The 21,618-nt window shown below is 37.0% G+C and overlaps 1 protein-coding gene across 2 annotated transcripts in view; it reads right to left on the reverse strand.

Moving 5' to 3' along the window:
* Positions 1-1,202: 1,202 nt before the first annotated feature.
* LIN7A (lin-7 homolog A, crumbs cell polarity complex component) overlaps positions 1,203-21,618 on the reverse strand; it is a 48,588-nt gene continuing 28,172 nt past the window's right edge. The window contains exons 3-6 of one of the 2 annotated variants that reach the window (XM_032688758.1): positions 13,780-13,851; positions 11,250-11,459; positions 4,892-5,100; positions 1,203-3,317 (exon numbers count right to left, since the gene is read on the reverse strand). In XM_032688758.1, coding sequence (XP_032544649.1) covers positions 3,275-3,317; positions 4,892-5,100; positions 11,250-11,459; positions 13,780-13,851 — 534 coding nt within the window. In that variant the 3' untranslated portion in view covers positions 1,203-3,274. Of the gene's footprint in view, positions 3,318-4,887; positions 5,101-11,249; positions 11,460-13,779; positions 13,852-21,618 lie in introns of both variants that reach the window. The other variant, XM_032688759.1, reaches the window with a different exon arrangement.

Consider the following 21,618-nt stretch of genomic DNA (forward strand, 5'->3'; position numbering starts at 1 on the left):
TCATCCTGTAATAAAATATATCTTCTGTGAGCATAATACATTCTGGTTTATGCTTAAAATTATGCTTAAAATCCTGTTTTATTTCAAACACAGGCAAACCTACTCCCCTTCTTGTTTAGCTTTTTTTTTTTTTTCATTCTAGGAACTTGGTTTGCTCATGAGATCTTAATTTCACTTAGAACTCTAAAAACCCTTAAGTCAGTACATGAATAAACAGTTTCTTCTAGTGCAAATGAGGCATATAATTTCGAGCCTTCTGCAAGAGTTCCCAAAGGTTCCTAAGTCATACTGGGAGCCTGGCTGTGATAAATACGTACACAAGGTACGACGTATAGGTCTATGAGATCTGTAGTATTATTCATGAGGGAACTGCAGGTAGATTTTTACATCATTTGTCTCACTCATGGGCATTCATTGACCTTCCATCTATGATTTTTCACTGTAGAAGAAAAAGACAAAAATACAAACTGGTGAGCTTTTCACTTATCAAGGACTATGGAACCCTTCAACGCCCTATAAAGTACCAGTCAGATCAAATGACACAAACAAAAAAAACTAGGGCTAGCACAACAGAGCCATCAACTTCCCTAAGTAAATGCCACCAACCCTGCATTCTCTATTATTATTAGAAACTGCATCTGAATCTCTGACATAAGGGAACATGATGCAAGAGTGTGTAAATACTCCTTTGGTTATTGTAATAAAGAGACAGAAAAGGCTTCTTGGATCTCCTACCTCAGTCTGCTGCCAGTGCAGAGAAACATGAGAGAGCCCCAAAGGTAAATATGGGCAATAAAACTTACTAAATTCACTGAAAGAACATTAATTCAGTGTAGTGGAACAGCAAATCCCAGTTAAAACACAATGCACAAATACCTGCAGGCCTAAATCTGGAAAGTGTTGTCCTCCCTGCATGTCTTTTGGGTACTAATTCAGCAATGCACGTGTGGAAGTGCCTTACTGCGTCCAGACCAAAACATTTAAATCACAAATGAAAATACTCTCTACAAGCAAATGCATGTGATAGGTTTAGGGACAGAGATAATTCCGTGATTAAGTGGCTATGTTTTATTGATCAGTAAGGGGCATGAAAAGTGATAGTAAGTTATTTCTTCCCGTTTCCATTTCAAATTCATTGACAGTTAGATTTCACTTATATTTTTCTTTTATCTTATTGTTAAATGTTGGCAAAGACTAGAATGTTAATTTTAGTATGTATAAATAATTTATTGAATAATAATATATGAAAATGAATTTGATATGCTTCTTTATATGAATGACAGTCTATTATTGAAATTTATTAATCAGCACATTCCACTCAAATTGTTTGAAGAAGAGGAGGGGAAGAGGTGGAGAGGCAGTTTGGAAAAATGCAGTACAGTGGGCTAACTAAATCTGAATACTTGGTCTCTGAAAATGCAGCTATCAGTGTAATTCAAATCATACTGATGAGATACAGAACAGTTAAATGCAGTCATAATAACAATTTATATACTGTCAATATTAATAGCAATGTCTGTTTGAGAATACAGTTTTAAAATAGGTACATACAATTTTATTAAGTATAAAAAGACACTGTGCAGAGCACAATACAATATATTTCATCTTCAGTTCTGATAGTTCTCAAACTCCACTGTCTTAATTGATATTGTCACTGATGACTACTGGATAGAATTACTTCTTGGTATAAAAAGAAGCTTCTCGAGATGAATCCATGCTGTTTGGTTTTAAAAATACAGTAATTTCCTTTTAATGGTTACTTACACTAATTAAATACTGTCAAGACTTTTGGCTAAGCCTGCATATGGTTTCTAACATATGCTATGATACCACCAATTTCCCCTGTTTTCCTTTGTCTTTCTCTGTTTGAGAATAGATCCTTCAAAATATTAATTGTTTCTGACTTTGTTCCAAGTTCTCAACCAGAACACTGGTTTTGACTATTTCTACATTCCTCTCATTACTGAACTTTCACTGACATCAGCTGGAGTGTTCAACATGCAAGGACTGTAGGGTTCTCCCCTAAGCTCCTTTTTTCCCCCAGTCTTTTCTAATGAAGCACAGAAGGTGTGTGAAAATGATTATATTTTTTTCAGGATTTGGGGGCCCATTTTCTTATTTTCTTGAAAGTAGATGACATCTATAGCCTTCCAGCTTTGACTATCTTCTTTGGAAAAGCAGACATGTAAACTTAAGAACTTAGTTATAGATTTTCTTTGCACATTCCATTTTGGTTTAATTAAAAAAAAAGAACTCTAATTTCAAATTGATTTAAATGATAATGTGTGAGTCTTAAAAGAAACAACTTACACTTCCTCCTCTCTAAAATACATTAACATTAGACCAGAAAATAAATTAAAAAATACAGAAATGCAGAGATTATGCAATCACAGTAATATCTGCCTAACAAAGCTTGGTCTTTTGCTAACATTAGCTTACCACATTTGCAATACATGCTAAGCAAAGACCCTACTTCTCTAAAAGGTACATTCAGACAATATATACTTTATGGAATAAATATATAATATATCCAGTTATAGATTTCTGAATAGTAACTATAATAGATACAAGCAATACCTAAGTTTAAAAATACAGTTCTAGGCTTCCCTAACTTTACTACTAATAAAATTAAAGCTGACCTAAAACTTTCTCACTCTGTTGATGTATAATAAAATATATGGAAACACCAAGAGTAAAAAGCCAATTGCTTCTACAAATGGAATACTTTATAAATATAGTAAATTGCTATTTCCAGAGGGAAATTTGAAAATTATAAACAGGAAGTTAGGTTAAAACAGCTCTACAATATATAGTACAAAGTGGTTATGAAGCGTGATATATAAGTTTGATGTCTGTGGCAAAATTTTGAACTGATGTAGATGTACATTTCTGGAGATAACTATTGTAGAGAAAGATCCTGTCCTCAAAAGCAGCCAATCTTAACCTCATTAAACAAAATTTTCAGTGATTAAAGAAAGCCAACTGGCAAATTTGTAAGAGTAAGGAGTGCAAGATTAGATCAAACAGAATTATTGGAAGCTCTGGACTTCTCTGTTTCATAGGGTTTACCAATCATGCTTTCTCATTAGGAATAGAGTCACAGCAGTAATAGGTATCTGTGACTGCTGTGTGCTGAAAAGCCTTATCATGAAGGTACCCTCTCTATGGCTCACTTAACTACATCAGTCTTGTACTGTATATTCTCCAGATGAATTCTGTTTCACATAGTTGTTTCCTTTTGCTGGAATACTGAAGTACAGCTCTGGTTGCTTGATTACTGAACTCTTGATTGAGGCTTTTTCTTCCTTGAGAATAACCTAGAATTAAAGAAACACATTCCTCACATCAAGCACAAAGAATTGAGGAATTAAGCTGTTGGCTCTCTTTGCCTTGCCTTTCTTCCCTTCCAGTTAAAAAAAAAAATAAAATCAGTAAAAACACCTTACTTGCTAATGAAAAGATTTAGGTAACTGAAAAAAATTAAAAACTCCACGTGTATGTCCATGTCCTGCAATGGCCTTGTTTTACACAGAAACCCTACTGAAATACTACTGTTTCTACCTCCTGTCTGAGTGGAGGCCCTAAGGTGGAATTCAGAACCCACTCAGAGCCTTTGTTTGCATCCACAAATCTGCAATTCTCATGATTACAGGACAGGGGGTTTACAAGAGATATCAACAGAGGTCAGTGTTAACATTAATAACAATGAAATCATCATGATGAGCTTCAGTTTTTGACCATCTGGGGACTTTCTGAGTCATCTGTGGACTCAGTACAAACATCCTGTTTTGGGAACAAACAGATATGAGAGGTGGAGGGAGATGTAGAGTGTTGGAATGTAAGTCATTGGGACATGCTTCCAACTAGATTTTGTTCAGGCAAACAGAGCAAAGCTACAAATGTATTAATGGCAAAAACTTTTACTGATTTCAGAGAAACTGAATTTCTTAACCTCACATGTCAGATGTTTTGATTACACTGGGAAACCTGCAAACCTCTTGGAAGCTCTTGCAATATTGAATGTCAGTCAAGAGCGAACTAAATACTTCCTACCAAACCTGTACATGAGAAGTAAGCACTTGTAGGTGCCCTGCAGAGTAACCACAGAGTGAAGTTTGGGTTCCCTGTAGCAGGGAAGGGACTAGGAAGAGTTTTCTTCATCTACCACCAGCAAATCTAGATGTTCTGTTGCAGAGTGGTAACTGATTAGTTGAAAATGCATGAACTGTGTTTAAATCTGGTGGCATATTTTTACTTGTCATAAATGCTCTGGTTTTTAATGCAAAAAATGTTCCTAGGAACTACAGACTTCTTTTGCTTGCAGATAAGCCAGAGCTGCACAGTGGCTATTGATCTCAGGGTTATTAGTTTGAAATTGGCTCCAGAATTTGCTAGTGCCTTTAACCTATTTTCAAAATGTATTTTTACTGGGATAAACCATGTGACAATGCATCAAATAATGAGCTATCCTCATCTTGACTGCAGTTAAGTGCTTGCTGGGTCCCCAAGAGTACCTCCAGTTCCCTGACTGTCCCACCCTGGGGCTTCTCCCACCCTGTCCACAGCCTAGGACCTTATGTCAGCCCCCAGGGCCATCATCTCCTGCCCGAGCAATGCCCCAGCAGGGCCAGTCTTCAGCTCCCCATAGCCCTACCCTGCCCAGCCATGGGGTCCCACTGAGCTGGGACTATCTGTGGGATCATGGCCCAGTTTGTCCCCATCCCCAGGCAGCCTGGGCCTATGGCTACCCTGCTCCTGTCTGGGGCTGGGATGGGCCCTGGTGTCAGACACTGTGCTGACAGACCCCTGGATGCCTGGGAGCAGCTGGCCCAGGCTGTGTCAGGGTGCTGCCAGTGGACTTTAAGGAAGACCAATGAATCCTCTCACCTACGACATATGGTTTTGCTGTGTAGTTTGCTGCTGTTGCTGCTGCTGAATGAGCAATTGCTGCTGTTGTCGGCGCCGGGCTGTTCTCAGTTTTTCGAAGCGAGCCTCCATCTCCTCCAGCACCTTGGGAGTGTAGCGTACCACCAGCTTGACGCTGTCCTTGGCTGCCTTCAGCAGCTCCACCGCCTTCTCGTGGTGTTCTCCTTCCACACTCTGGGAGCACGGAGAAGAGATTTAATAATGAAAACGGTACTTTGATCTAAAGCTGTGTCTTCTTCATACGGAAAGGCTGTTAAGTTTGCACACCTGACATTTTTCAAGGGACCATTAAAAGAAAGTGTTAAGTAAGACCTATGCATTGCTGGGGATGTCTTAATTTTTATATTTAAAATAACCTAAATCTGTTTTAGGTTACAATTACAAATCTAATTTCTGATCTGTGTGAAATTGAGGGGAGATATTCAACAAGCTTTTTGCAAACAAAAACAATGTTGAAAACCCCAAACAAATTGTTTGTAAGGTACAAAAATAAAATCCTATTTAAATGTTGGTAAGAAATGAAGAAATTGCGAGACTGAAACAGCAGTTCCTTTCTTATGCCCTGTCCCTGCTTGGATCATACAGGGAATGACATGTGATGATTAAATAGTCATCATCATCAAATGGTTTGGGTTAGAACGGACCTTTAAGATCATCTAGTTCCAACCCCCCTGCCACAGGGGGATACCTTCTACTAGACCAGGTTGCTCAGAGCTCCATCCAACCTGGCCTTGAGCACTTCCAGGGATAGGGCACCCACAACTTCTCTGGGAAACCTATTCCAGTGCCTCACCACCCTCACAGCAAGGAATTTCTTCCTAATATTTAATCTAAATCTACCCTCTTTCAGTTTGAAGCCATTCCCCCTTTCCCTATTGCTACACGGCCTTGTAAAAGTCCCTCTCCAGCTCCTTTGTAGGCCCTGTTAGGTACTGAAAGGCTGCCCAAAGGTCCACCCTGGAGCCTTCTCTTTCCAAGTTGCTGAGCTGTAGGTGGAGGAGGATGCCTGCTGCTCCCCAGGACAACATGTGTCTTAGGAAGTTAATGGTATTGCTCACATGTTTAACATTTACGTGATATGGGTTCTCTGTTGGAAACAAACTAGTCTTTATCTGGTTAGTTGTAAGCAATCAAACTGAAAAACAACTGAAACATTACAAGCTCTTGCTGAAGGAATATGTATTTTTCCTCCCTTTCCGGAAAATGTTTTATAGTAAAATGATATCTGCCATGAAATCAAAAGTATTCCCAAAGGGGCTTAAGTTCTGATTTCTACGCTAATGTTGTTTGAAACAGTAAATTTCCAAAACAGGAGTGTGACTCAGCTGTGAAAAGAGTGTTCAATTTCTACTATTAAGTGGACTAAATGGAGTGCTTTTCAGGCATGTGGATTGTTCCACACCTTAAAAAAAAGGGGGGAAATTTTTCATGGTGTATGATTGTCCACATGTGTTGTAGGATATATAACAAAAAACAAAAGTATTTGTGCACAGAAAAAAAACCCAACAGCCTGCACATCTGAGACCTTCACATGGATTTTAGACCACCTAAAAATAAGTAATTTTCTTTCCACTTAAAATAAATCAAAGTTTTATCGCCTGCTGTGTTTTAAAACTCTTATGTATACCATGCTATTTAAAATGGACCTATACCCATAGGCTTCTAGACTTCCAAGGAGAAGCAGCAGCATTCAAAATATTTGAAGTTCAATTCATGCAAAAAGAATAACTTGTTATAGCAACTGCCAGAAGAAAACTCTTTCTATTTTCATCTCTCCTATTTGGCTGAGTAGTGTTGTGCAAGAACAGTGAATAAGAACTACTTCTGCTGTGGCACAATAAGAGCTAAAAATAACGATTCAAAAGTTTCAAAAAGCAGATACAAATGCTTCTACATAGATAATATAAACAATTCCAGCTTATTGCCTTGCTAGTTATCTTCCTTCTCCTGTTAAGCATCTTTCAATATATTAATACAAATAATATATTTGACTCGGACTCATGTCTGAGTCAACTGACTGGACTCAAGTTTCTACAGAAATTTTAAGATGCTTTGAAAACATCAGTGCATCAGAGAAATAATGAATGTCATTTCAGGTGTTGCAACAATTACCAGAAACAGAGAAAACCTTCAAAAAAATACTTCAAAATACAAATTTTGGACTGTATGTTCATGAAAGTCCTCCAGTAGGGCCAAAGATCTTAAAGAAAATTCATGATCTGTGATGACCAGATTTGTTAGAAATTGCGAGAAATCAGCTGGACAAGCACTGCTACTGAAAAACTAATTTGGAGAAAGAAGTTGTTTCCTTATAAATATTTGGAAAAAAAAGGAAATTGTTGTGCATAAGAAACAGTTAATGTGTCTAGTGCTCTAAAGAGAGCTAAAATAAAAAGCTATAGATGAACACAGTGTTTTGTGAAACTGCTGTAATGAACAAGTCACAGATAACAAATGAAAACCTCTTCCCCACATCCCCTAGCCCGTAACTCTTCAACAGTGTCAGTTAGAAGACGTGATCGTAACTAACACATGCTGTAACTAGCTCTCTTTTATAATAAGCACATTCTTTGTGACTGGCTCTGATACTGGCATTTGTGAATACAGGTCTCGCCTTAGGAGAAACCGTACAAAATTTGGCTTTGTTCTGCATTTCATTTTTTGCTTGTAAATCGTGGTCAGCATGGCCTGGCATGGACATTCAGAGGAAACAACAGTGTATTCAGTAGCGTTGTGATTGGTTTTGCTGTGCAACAGCAGGAACTTAGAACAGGCTATGAACAAACATCGTAAGCTCCCAAGCTACACGATGGTTCTAACTGACATCAATAAGCAATTGTGATTGTTCTGTAGGGGAATAACAAGACGATGTATTTTAATACTTTGTTCAACCTAGTAAACTGCATTTAATTAATGATTCTCTGTTTTCTCTCCTGTTTGCCTCTGGCCTTGTTCTTCCAGTTTACAGACAGTATTTTCTAACTAGAAATGAAGAGTCTGACTTTGTTGCTATCCAGGTCAATGGAAAACTCCCATTGACTTGGATAGTAATGGTACAGAATTAAGCCTAATGCTCTGAACCATAACCAGAGAGGGTAAAATAACAAAGGCAAAGATAGCACTGCTAAAACAAATACTACTCTCCGAACGCACCTCGCTCAGGTCTTGACAGCCACAGTTTTCAGTTGCTATTTATGTGATTGCTATACTTACTCTTAATGTCTTCATTGACGCTTGCACTCCTATTTTCAAGGCATTTAAAACCCCAGCATAACAGAGCTGCACAAGTGACATAGCAGAGTCCCTTGGAGTGTGGGAAAGGAAAGGGCAAAGGTAGTTGTTTTGCTGTTTGAATTCTTCCACCTCTGCAAACCTCTGAGGCTGTGCTGGCAAAGGACTCCTGCTGGTATCAGTCATTCCCGTATAAGGTACTTTGCTGACTACATTATGCTGGTTGGGGACATTGCAAGGATCTGACACTCATGTTACTTTAGAGCCACCCACCAAACATAGGATTGAATAAAATTGTTTTGGAATACGTATATTTACTTAATATGTAATTTTTTTTATTATATATATTTACTCTTTTATTTTCATTATTGCATCGGTAGATTGCATCAAAGAGAGGAATGCAAAATACTGTAGAGACAAGAACATCTGAAAGAACTGCAGATATGGTGTAGGCAAACACCAACAATTACTGTATCCTGGTTCACAGACTTGTTATAAATCTAGAAGAATAAAATCCCACTTTCTTGCAGACAAAAAAAGAAAATCTGTTAGCCTACAAGTTGAGAGACTGAGAAGAATATTTCTATTAGGTATCTCTAAAGAAATACTTGGGTGACAAATTAGCCATTATAAATCTATTTTGCATCCTTCCTCTGACTCACACAAGGTATTTGATGAATGCAGAATCTTTGCCAGATATGAAGAGGTATCAGCAAGTGCCTTTGCTGAGCCATCTGCAGGGCTTACTGCTTTCAATTTCCTTTATTTTTAAGGGGTGTGGGACAAAAGCATGTAACAAAATCCCCAGTATAATGAGAAAACACTATGTTTTTACATACATTGAAACAGTTCAAGGAACAGTCATCCCAGTCACACTCAGACAACAAATCTGGATTCTGAACACACAGCTCTAATTTTATGTTGATAATTATGAAGTTGGATAACCATCAATACCTGAGCACAAAAAAGTTACAGATACTCATGTTCCACCGCAGAGTCATCTGTTCTATTGTACATACTGTATATTATTTGCTTTTCTCCAGCTAAATTAAGAGAAGCACAGAGTGAATCAGTCCCAGTGAACAATGTTAATTTAGATCTTTTTTGTCCTGTCTCAAGCTGTCTGCAAACAAATAATCATTTCTATAATGTTTGCCTTTTTAGGAATTATATTTGGGTTTAATTCATCCCAAAAAAGTTGCTCATTGCTGTGAGGGTGGTGAGGCAATGGAATAGGTTTCCCAGAGAAGTTGTGGATGTCCCATCCCGGGAAGTGCTCAAAGCCAGGCTGGACAGGGCTCTGAGCAACTGGGTCTAGTGAGAGGTGTCCCTACCCACAGCAGGGGTGTCAGAACTAGACGACCTTTAAGGTCCATTTAATCCAAGCCATTCTATGATTCTTTGATTCTATGATTATTTCAAGTATGCAATTGCAATTCAAACTTCAAATTCTGTTGTTCAGATTCTGAACACAAAAATATTTCTCTTGTATCTCTACATCAACTTTCTCACATGTCTACATGCAACTGGGAATTTCGTACTGCGGTTTTTTGGTTCTTTGCATTACCTTAATATATATTCTAGAGCACACGCATGAAATTTTTGAAAAGAGAATCATAAAACAGAGGTGACAAGAGGGTCATATTAAATATATTTTCACATCTGAAGGTTCAGCACTTTCCTTTCTGTTATTTGCCTAGATGCTGTTGACAGTAAAAGGATTTTTCAAGAACCATCCATCAATCAGTGAATTAAAACTCTTTTTGTCTGCCTTTTTATTTACCTGTTGGAAGAAATGCTGAACAACAACAAAATTCTTTGATCTACTTCCAATTAGTGAAGTTCAGGCAATTTACTTCATCAAATACTCAGTTTATTTCTTTTTCTGTGAGACTAAATAATCTTTTCAGTAGTTTTTCTTTTTTTATTTTGTATCTTTTCTTTCTCATTGTGTATTGGTGCAAGACAGTTTCCAGAAGTAATATTTCTCTTTTGAGAACATTACAGTTGATATAAGAAATGGTAAAAAGTCTCTCTGAAGTGTTGCACAAATATTTTTTCAAGAGAAAGAGGATATTTTTGAGAGAAACAGATGAAAACACAAAAGCATGTAGAAGAGGGCATTTTTTAAATTGTTTATGGGCTTGCAACAAAGAAGAAATTAAAGTTGTAAAGTCTTATATTCATGACTGGATTTAGAAATTGCTTCTTCATGCCTTTGGTGCATTTAAATGTGAGGTTTAGATGGTGGTTTACATGAAAAGGATTACATTTTCATAAAGGGAAGTGTAGGCTTATATGAACAAGTATGCTTATCTTTTCACTACTTTACATTCCCTTGTAAAAGGGAACAAAAGCAATGAAATGCAGATTTTGACCATATCGTGGAATCAGAGCCTTGTCCTGTCTATTCCAACAGCCCTTTTATTTTCACCTCCATGTTGATATTCACAGTAAAACTACTGAAAAATACTCCACCTTGACTTACACAAAAAATTAATAAGTAAAAAATGTACCTGTTTACTGAGAATACATCTCCCTGTATATGTACATTTATAGAGCTGATTTCTCTAACAAAGATATCATCAGACAGCTCAATGAATGTCACTGAAAGAAATCTAGAATGAACCTTCCAGTGCAAATCAGCACCAAATGAGCTTACCAAATTTCTTTTGATTTTATGTGTTCAAAGGCTCTGAGGGTCACAAGACTGCACAAGTGCCACTCATGCGGCATTACTGTGCTTAGAAAGGGCCGTGTGCCTCAGAGGCTATGAAATGAAAGAAAAAGTTTGTTATTAGGTTTTTACTGCAAAAGGAAAATTATCAATTAAAGACATAGCTTCTTTGTAAATTAGGCAGGTGGTATGGATTCGAAATGAAGCTCTTCAAGCACTCTCCAGTGCCAGGAATTGTAGTGGCACAAAGTTGTCAATGGAGCTTTGCCTCACTGCATCACAAATGCACACTGAGGGTCTCTCACAGAGCTAATTCTTTTTGTTTCATTTGGCTGCATTTTAAATCACGGTATTAGAAATATGTGAAAAATGAAAATCCAGATGAAAATGAAAGCGCTATCAAATTTCCACATACCACTCCATTAACTGAAAGCAGCTGGTCCCCACGTTTGAGCCCACCATGCCTTTCTGCCACTCCTCCAGGAATGATGCGAGAAATATAAATAGGTGAATTTTGCTCTTTTCCTCCCATGACATTAAAGCCCAGGCCTTCCTCAGTCTTTGGCAGCTCCACCACGCGCGGGTGTGAATGGCCTTCGCTTGCAGCAAATGCAGCAACTGTTGCCTGGAAGAAAAAAAATGAGTGATTTGGCTATTTAGGGAGAACAGTGATAGACTCTGTTGCTCATCTGCAGGAAGAACTCCTTCCTGTGAAAACATTTCAGTATCTTACTCTGATATTTTCTGATTTTCTGAAAGTATTTTAAAAATATTAAGTTCTATGCCAATATTTTTGAAATAAGGGACTAAACAGAGGAACACAGAGTCAAAGAAAACACAAAAAGTTAGCAGCAAAGCCAGAAGGCCCCGGGAAGCCTTACTCTGTGGTGGCGAACCTTTATGATCACTAGTGCATTTCTTCTTTGCCTTTCCATGGGAAGAAAATCTATTCCTGTGGGATAAGATAATGTGATCTCTAATGTGTTTCTAATTGAAATAAAGTGGATGAACTGAATTGTTAACTCTTTGCTTTGCTTTCAGAGTTATGGAATTATTTATTTTAAATCCTAAAATTATATTCTTCTATCAAAAAGTTTAATGTATAATCTTTTTGAAATCTTGCAAAGTAACTCCTGAACAGGAATAGGAGGTTTTATTATATAACTGGATCAAAATTTTTATTGAAAAATTAAATGTTAAGACAGCAGATATATAAATCGATTAGAAAAATCCTAGATTGTTAATCTTATTCTAGGAAAAAAAGAAGTAACATACTGTAAAGCTTGCATCCAGAAAAATGTTACATTTTTACTTCATTTTTCACTACAACCATTTTCTTACTTATAGATCTTAGTAAATCAGTAAAGAAACATTAAGAAAATCTTCTATATTTTTCAACATGTGCTTGTAGATCAAACTGCTTCAACAGTTCTACATTACACTAATATTTTTAAGCATCCTAAAATGTTTATGCTTAATAGAAGCAACTGGATGACATGACATAATGGAGCATTCTGAATTACATGTTTTTGCACATGCAGAACTTGTCATCATGCATACATTTTATGTCAGACATGAATGCACTAGGAGGATGAAATGCAGACAGCCCAGAAATAACCAGGAAATATTGTGATATTGAAACATTGCTCTGTAACCTGCTGTTCTATATGAATAAGAAATGAGAATGGGAAACACTAATTGGACTTCTCCCCATTTACTAAATAACATAGCAATAATTTCTATATTTATCTGCAGTGTAAACAAATCAGGATTTCATATACACATTTCTCTATATAGAACCACAGAACTTACCAAATTTACATTGACCATTAACTTTCACTTAGAAGGTTAAAATCAGAATAGCCTACAGAAAAGAATGTCCTATTTAATAAGGAAAATACACTGTAATTTAAGGTATATTAGATTATTTGCTGGCTATTATAGAGCTTGCTTCTCTGAAGTACTCTAAAATAATTTTGTAACATGCTCCCAACCTTCACCTTCTGATACAGCTTTAAATTAAAATCTCTTAATATAAATACATAATGGTAAGATCTTAGTTCCATTAGGATTTCAGGGAGTTTATCTCCACAGGAATGGACCATAAACCAGTATCTCTAAAAAAGATTTATTGATTTTGCAAGTTTACCTATTTTGCATAGAATCTGCTGTGCCATATAGAAGATACTGTTCCGTACAAAATGATAATGGGAAAAAGAAATCCATTTGGATTCCCTTGTTTGGAAGCATCTATCTCTGGGCATGTTATAAAAATACAGAGTATATTTCATACTGGCACATAGAATGGGTTCTTTCATGGTCCTGTGAATTCCCCTAGAAAATTATCATCTTAGTAATAGCAGCAATGTAGCTGTCACAGTCTAAGGATAAGAAAGGCAGGTCCTCATGGACAAAGACACAATGTATTTTAAAAAAACAGGCAATGTATCAGAAAAAAAACAGGCTTGCATTTGGCTATGGAATCAAAAAAACGCTGGCCATTTCTCTCACTGTTCATCCTTACCACTTGCTCAGTACCTACAGTTTCCATTACTCAAAAGGGAAATTTTAACTGTTTAGTTTCTAACTCCCAAATAATTGTGTCCTCTCTGGATGAGATGTATGGGAAAATAGTCCCTTAAAATATTGGTTGTTGCAGGCAGACTTCTACAGAATGAATCAGTTTTGCTTTTGCAAAGCAACTTTTCAAAAAGCATCATATTCCATAAAATCATTCTCTTTTCTTAAGCTACAGAAGCAGCATAAAGGTTGAAATTTTCCATTATGATTGTTACCTGGGAAGTAGCACTGGTTCTAGACTCTGGGCTGCCACTGATGTCTAAATTTTCTTACAGTGTACACACGAATACCTGAAACACACACGCGCACAGTCAATTACTAGATCACTTTGGTAACACGTATTTCAACAGTTGCACGTATCCTACCTTTGCAGTGGCCCTGGCTCGGAATTCGGGACAGCCATTAACAGTTATGGTTTCATGCATGTATTGATACACCTAAAACGTTTATGAAAATAAAATGAAATTAATTATAGAAGCAAAACAAGGACTTTATATTAACCCAGACAGGAGAGTCCCTTTCCCTCGTAAGACTTTCATTAACGGTGTATTCATGCAATCACACAGTCAAGTGTCTGCTAAACTTGAGCATGCTTAGGTTTATAGAGAACATCAATCTGTGTTTCTCATGACACTTTGCAAACTTAACAACACAATTCCCTTCCCATTTCTAGTGAGCAGTTTTCCAAAACCAGTTAAGTTCTGTAATATCAAAAACTGGTGTCTCCAGGCAACTGACTTGAATGCAAATGATCTGAACTGATCTGAGTGGTGTCTCAGCCTCCAACAATGGCTTCTTTGTTCTCTGAACTTTCCTATGAACTAAAGACTTGGGAGACTGATGTTAAAAAAATATATAAGTTGCTCAGCATACAGAAGAAGAAGGCTGCTCAGCTGAAGACTGGAAGTGAAAATAAAGTTTTGGAGAAAGGTCACAATACCAGCTGCCATCAACTATAACTAGGAAAAGTGAAAAGGGCTGGCAGTCTGATAGGTCAAACATGATCAGTGGGTAAGATTATCCTTTAGAAAATAATTGTACATTCACATAAATTGCATAAAATCAACATTGCCAATATGTATAACTTTCTGCTGCTTTTTTCTGATATACAGTCTTGGCCCACTTCCCCTGGTCCTTAACTCTCCCTTTTAAACATCTTCAGAAAGGAGAAACAAAAAGGCTCTATCTTACACTGCCTTTGTTCTCTACATTTGTCACACTCTTTGATGAAAAATAACAACCAATGCCTTGATACTAGCTAGTTATTTTGATAGCAAACTTAAAAAGATAAAAATATTTACATATAATATACAGAAAGCTTACAAAAATTAAATTTACATTTAATTTTCTTATAAAATCACCAAGCATAAAAAAATGTTCCTATGTGCCACTGATTTATGGTGGGCATTTTCTTGACCTACTTCATGAGAAATTTTGTCTTTTCATGTGCTTTATGTCTCAGGCTGCATTCCTCAGAGATAACCTTTGCTGGTAAAGTATGTTAGCTCTTATGACAATCTCCTTAGGTTCCTTGAGGAGTGCAGATTCAATTGCACTTTCAAAAATATATTTACCTTTCATCCATTTGTTGATACTTTAGCAGGAGTGCCAAAACTTTCCTCTTTGGTAATGTAAATGTTACTTTGGGAGAGAAGGTGTCAAATCCTGTACTTAATTGACCTATAAACAATGAGTTCTCCCACTGATAGGTAAAACCTCCCCATTCCCCTGTCCTGATGACTTGTATTGCCTGTTATTATAAAACTGAACACACTGACAAGCATATGCAACAAACATCTAAACAGATGTGGCTCATTTCTGACTTCAGTGGGCAGTCATAGTGTTAATTAAGCACTCTTGCATAGCAAAGTGTTTGGGATGACTGATCCTCAAACCTTTTTTTAGGGATATCATACACAGGTAAAAGGCAAAAAAAAAGAAAGAAGATAACAAATGTAATCCATTTTAGAGAACTAAAATATGCTAAACACTTTCAAAATACAGCAAAAAGATTATTTGAGTATTGTCAGCACATAAGTCATTCTAGAACTGAATTAAAAAAACCTGGGCAGAGACAAAAACTGAGATAAAGGGAATATGCTGAAAAGTTTCCTGCTTTCTCCATTGGAAATGAAATCTTGCTTCCATTGGTAACATTGACCACAGTGTATGCCAGGATTTTTCCCTTAATTTAAAAAATATGGGAAAAGAAAGCTCTTTCATAGCCTCTAAAGGATCTCTGGTTTGGTTTGTTTTTTGTACTGGATGATGCCATCATAAAAATGGGTTCAGCCTACTTACTCATCAGTACGCTGCACAGCTAGTTCAAAGTTTATTGTATTATGTTGTAGGGCATATTATTATATAAGAACAGCCACTACATTACATAAGAAGAATACTGTGTAACTGCAGTAATGAGTCATTAAATACTTGTTTCTTTAAAACCCATACCGTACTGAACTAGTGTTAATGCTGTATTTTCTTCAGGTTCCCCTTCATCTTAAAGCATGAGAGCAGATTGTACCTATTGTTTTTGCTTGCACAGGTATAAATGCTGTGGGTTTCTATAATGTCTAAAAGCATATATTTGAATATTGAACTGTTATTACTTTAAATTTCTTTGCAAACAGGTCACAGTATTTCATATAGAGGAACAGTGACTAAAAAGTTCTTTAAAACATTCATGATTAAGGTGAAATATCACCAAGCTGATTACTTTCACGTGATTACTTGCTAAGTTTGATGTCATATAACTTTCTATTGATTGCATCCTATCATCCTACCAGTATCTAGCTGGTAGACTTTGTAATACCCAGTATCCTGGTAACTAACTTGCTGACTGCTGAAAGAACAGACTCACTAGTGTGTGATTCAACTAGTATGTTAAAAAAGAATCCAGCTACTCAAAACCTTGTGAAAAAATATGATCAATAATGTCATACAATCCTTGGGTTAATTTGTAAATTCTCCATGCTAACAGATTTAAATGCTCTCCTGCAAAGAGTTAGCCATGAACATAGTATCTACAGTACAGTTCTTAGAAAAAAGTCTTGCATGTCAAATCTCACTCTCTATAAGCAACAGATGCAAACAGTCTTGAATATTTGCTTGACATATTTGTAAATCTAATTATCCTATTTGACTGTTCATAATGCTTAATGTAATTTGAGTTTAAGAATGATATAACATACACCCACATAACTATCTTATTACTAAGTCAGTTTAACAACCAAACACAGATTAATCATACCTGTTCCACCAAGCCCCTTGCGCTCTTTGTAGAGTTCAGATCTAATCACTGCTCACTCTCAAAATGCACAAAAAGTACACTGAAGTCCATAAACAAATGTTGTTTTCCTGTAGCCACTACCTCCTGTGCTGTTTTCAGCACCACCTTAGCCATGATTTGTGCACAATGAATCCATTCTGCTGCCTCTTCTATGTACACAGAACACATAAACTGAAAATCTCTTTGTTCTCAAACTGAATAACGTGACATTTAAATCCTCCCATTGTGGAATATAGCTTCATGTTAAATCCACTGTACATGACAAGTAACTGAAGTGGTTTTATAAAATAATTTCTTTCCATGTTATTATTACATTATGCATTATCTATTACATATATATATATACACACAGATAATTATCTATTGCCCAGGACAGTATCTAGATGGTTACTATGGCAGTAATTTGAAAAAGAGCTGCACATCTATTTTTGTATGTACGGCTACATCTTTTTTGAATGTCTATAAGACTACATGGGTGTTTAGTAATATTATTTGCTGACAGACTCCATACACAGCCTGATGGTCTAGTGCCTAGGGAAAAGAGTTTCCACGATACATTAACAATAGAGATTAAATTACAGGTGAAATGTCAATGTTTCAAGACGCAAAGCTGCAGCTGTAAGGTAAATGGTAATGTTTCAGATCATTTTCCCCCCAGCGATTTCAAGACTGCCAGTGTCTGTGCACTGAATGTTCATTGGGTAAAGGCGTATTGCAGACAAGGGTTTGTTCACACAGATCTCATTTGTGCTGTGGAGCAAGACCTACTCGGCTTTGTTTGTGCTTTCCTGTGGTGCAGAGAATACAACACTCCCACCAAGAAATACTCCTGAAAGTGTGAATACAGACCTCAGACTTTTTTCAGCTTCTGCAGGTAGTCTCCTCAGACACCATAATCTATTCTCCCACAGTACTCAAAGATTACGAAAAGAGCAAGGGAGGTAAACTACAACTAAAAAATCTGAACTTGGCAGTGAATCCTCCTTGCACTGTGGCAGCTCTCACAGGCACAGAGAAATGCACTTCTCCCAGCAGGAGCTGTAGTGAGTCAGAGGCAGCAGGTATTATTGTTACAATGATGGTCCTCATCCCCACACATTCAGCTGGGAGGCAAAGCAGATGGTTTAGGATTACTAAAGCTCAGGAAGGGGGACTGCCCTACAGATAGTTTAGGAACTAGCTTCTTACCTAAAATTACTCCTTACAGACTCATAACAAAGCAGCACATTATTTAGGGCTGGGCTATTTAAGTCAATGCAAAGCTTTAGGAGAAGGTCCAGGAATAACAGTGCACTTAGCACTCTGTTTTATAAAGGTGGCTAGAAGCAGCATTCTGTTTACAGCCTGAATGATGCAGCATCTTTTCTGATGGATTCTCAAAGTTAGAATTTAATTAAACAATTTTATTCCATTAACTTCTCTAAGCGGTATTAAATGCTTCATTCCCTGATGAAATATGTAACTCTAAGTACAACTGCACCTACAATAATGATGCTCAACTTAAGGACAACTTGGTCTGAACACCAGAAAGGAAGAGGCATGAGGAAGAGGCATTTTACAGCAATGAACTAGAGCTCAAAACACTCCACAAACGCAATTCAGACCTGTGAAGTAGCAGGCCCAGATAAAGTTTTCTGAAATTTTTAAGTGGGGAAGTAACCTCTTTGAAAATGTTAGGAGTTTCTCAGCATATGAGATAACAGATGTAAGTAGTAGCAATGGGCTGTGTTTCCACAGTGTATGCAGTATGATAACAATAAAAAGACATTAAAACACTTCCTGCAAGAAGTCACAACTTAAGTGACTTAGGTACATCATAGGTAAGCAAGTAAAAAGGTGAAATGAAGAAGAAACTTGCAAAAAGACTGATAAATTATGTTTAACATATAGATTAGCATCATCTGGCATCATATTAGTTCATCTGCCATATTTTTGTTGCTTCAGTGTAGAAAAGAAATGTGTATCTATTTTTGGAAGACAACTTTGAAGGAAGGGAAGACGAGTCTGACACAGTAGAGAGGGGAGAGTTACCATGAGAATAACCAGTGCAAGGAAGACATAATTGGTTTCACTGTGCTTCTGCAGTCATGTCAACGGAACAGTATACATGTGTGTATCCTTGCAGAACGAGGCTAAGCTATAAAAGAGAGATTGTTATTTACTTACACCTAAGTACAATGCTTCTGCCATCAACTAGCTGAATCCTTGTCTTCCTAACTGCCTTCATATGTTGGAAATGATGAAGCAAATATTTCTTCCTTCTAAGATGTCAAGTGAAAAGGAGTATCTCAATCAGTCTTTTACCATGGTAAGAAGAACAGAAGATGCTTTAATCAGCATAGCTGTTGGCCTCTCTTCTCCCCTCTTCTCAAAATCAGGTCCTAATTCTCAGGACTTTAGCCTCCTGATCTGAGACCCACTCATCATCTCACTTGCTGTGCAAGAACCAGCCCTCAGGGCAGGCCAGGAGAGCACCTGATCTTATGACTGGGGGAAGTTACAGAGCACAGCTGCACTGCAGAGCTGTGGAGTCTCCGCTGTGGTGCCTGTGAATACTTTGTTTCTGTGAGCAAACTTCTACCTGCAGCATCAGTTGTGTCTTTCACCCCACTCTGTTTCCATCACTTTTGACTCTTTCACAGTCTGTTTGGTATTTTTTCCTTACTCACAACCTCTTGCCTATATTTTCCACTCTTAGTCCAATACATTTATGTCTGTGGAGAGAAATGTATTGATTTATACAGTTGGACAGATTCCACCAGAGCTATGCTTCAGCACTAAATTCAGATCATGCTTGACCACATCTGTAAGCAAGGACATTTTAAATGCTACAAAGATCAGGAGGGACTCTGGTAATCTTTAACCTCTTATACACCATAAACCATGGAATCTTCTCTGGTAATTTCTACACCAATCATCATTTTTGCTTGAACTACAGAGTCTTCAGAAAGTTCTGTGAATTTCAAGCCTCCAAGATGCTTAGGAAATTGTCAACTGAATAACAGCATTTCCATTAAAAACAGATTATTTCTAAGCTAAATATGTCCAATTTCAAACTATATTTTTTTATATAATTGAGTATTTCTCATTTTTTTTTTTGTAATCTTTCCTTCTTCTCTACTGGGACTAGGTGTAGGTCTTCGTCTCATTTTGGACATCTATGCCCTTTATGACAGGCTTGCTGATATTTCAAACAGTATTTGCTTTTCTACAAAATAACTCACAAACAGATCTAGTTACCCATTTAAGATGACACCTGAACAGATGAGGATATAAAAGAATGAAAACAAGTCAAACACAACCAAAAGTGTATATAAGCAGCGTAGAAGTATCCAGCTGACCAGACCACAATTCCTCTTTCATAGTTCCTCTTTCATAATGACTTTTTACGTCTGTAATCTTACTCAAGCTCAAAACCAATGCAGTGGAGTGCTTCCATTCAGCCATAAACCTGTGCTAGCTCAATGAAAGTGGAAGATCTCTGGTGATGGTGTGTTTAGTTTTGTTATCTCTTGAATATCAAATGGAATTTCTGGTTTTGTGCCTGTGTTCTGCTTTTTAAAAACTACCTCATGTGATAAGCATGCTTGGAAAAGCACATCTACATCATAAGAGTGTTTTCTCCACCAGAGCTACAGCCTCTAGCTAAGATACTGTCCTAAACACTGTCATAGACCATAGTCCAGAAGACAGCAGTTCCACAGGGTAGCTGAAAGCAGGCTGATTTTCTATCTATCAAGGTGACTTGAAAAATATTAACATTGTTTTTTCCTTCTGTTAATAGCTACTTTTATCTTTGGTAGTTAATTAAAAAAATTTTGGAAGAGACTATTCTGGATGACTGAAAAGCAAGAGAATTTGAGAAGACTTTCTTTCTAAATAGCAGTCCTTGTGAGGGACAGAACCTCAGAAAACCACTAGTTGTGGAAGAACACTATGGATGCCATGTACACCCACCACAACTTCATGGTTGCAACAAACTTAAGAGTCTTCTTAAACAAGGTTGCTTGAGCAAATGAATCACAAAGGCCCATTTTGTTATAGGACTATGACAGGTGTTTGAGTAATCCCGACAGAAGCAGAATTAGGCAATCTCACACCCATGTTCACAGGGTACATTCAATACATAATCTTCAGTCTGGCCCTGAGTGCAAGCTGACAAAAGTTCTTCTTTTGTCAATGTCAAAAGGACAAGTTGAGAGACACTTGTGAGTACAGGGAGGTTGAAATGGTTAAAAAGTACCTTTGAGAGGAAGGCACTGTTCTTATTGGAAGCACCAAAAAGTCTGTATTACATAAGTTGTTGCCTGCAGCTACTGAATTTGGACAACTGAATTTGAAAAAGCTGCTTTGTGACAACTAGTCTGTATTAATGAGCTATTTATATCTGACAGAATGTGGTCATTCAAGGTTGCTGGCATTCTGAATATTTTTACATTATAAGCTCTCATTAGCCTTTGAGCACTTATATGTTTGCATTGGGAAACCTGTTGGTGTTTATTTTCAAAACCAAACTTCTGCATCATTTTCACAATTGTTGCAACAATCCCCTTTCATGAAGTAACACCGCATGAATGTTGCCACATGATGCAGTAGGGATGCTAACCCATTAAGAAGCTCAAACCTGTAAATGAAATTCAGTCTCGTTTAACAACCCGAGGAGATGACACAGTTTTAAATTCAGATCATGTGGAAGAAATATTACGAATGTTGGCTTTAACATTGAGGATATTTTATTTAACAGTTTCCTTCTTTGGGAGCGGGGATTATGGAGGAAACTAGGTCAGTTTTACCTAAGTGAAAAAAATGAGCCGAATCTTGATACATTATTAAGCTGTCCTTAGGCAGTAGGAGAAAAACAGCACAGGCCTGAAACATTGTTAAATATAAATTAAGTATAATCACTTCAAGGGTA

The sequence above is a fragment of the Chiroxiphia lanceolata genome, chromosome 5 (assembly GCF_009829145.1).
Source record: "Chiroxiphia lanceolata isolate bChiLan1 chromosome 5, bChiLan1.pri, whole genome shotgun sequence".
NCBI lineage: Eukaryota > Metazoa > Chordata > Aves > Passeriformes > Pipridae > Chiroxiphia > Chiroxiphia lanceolata.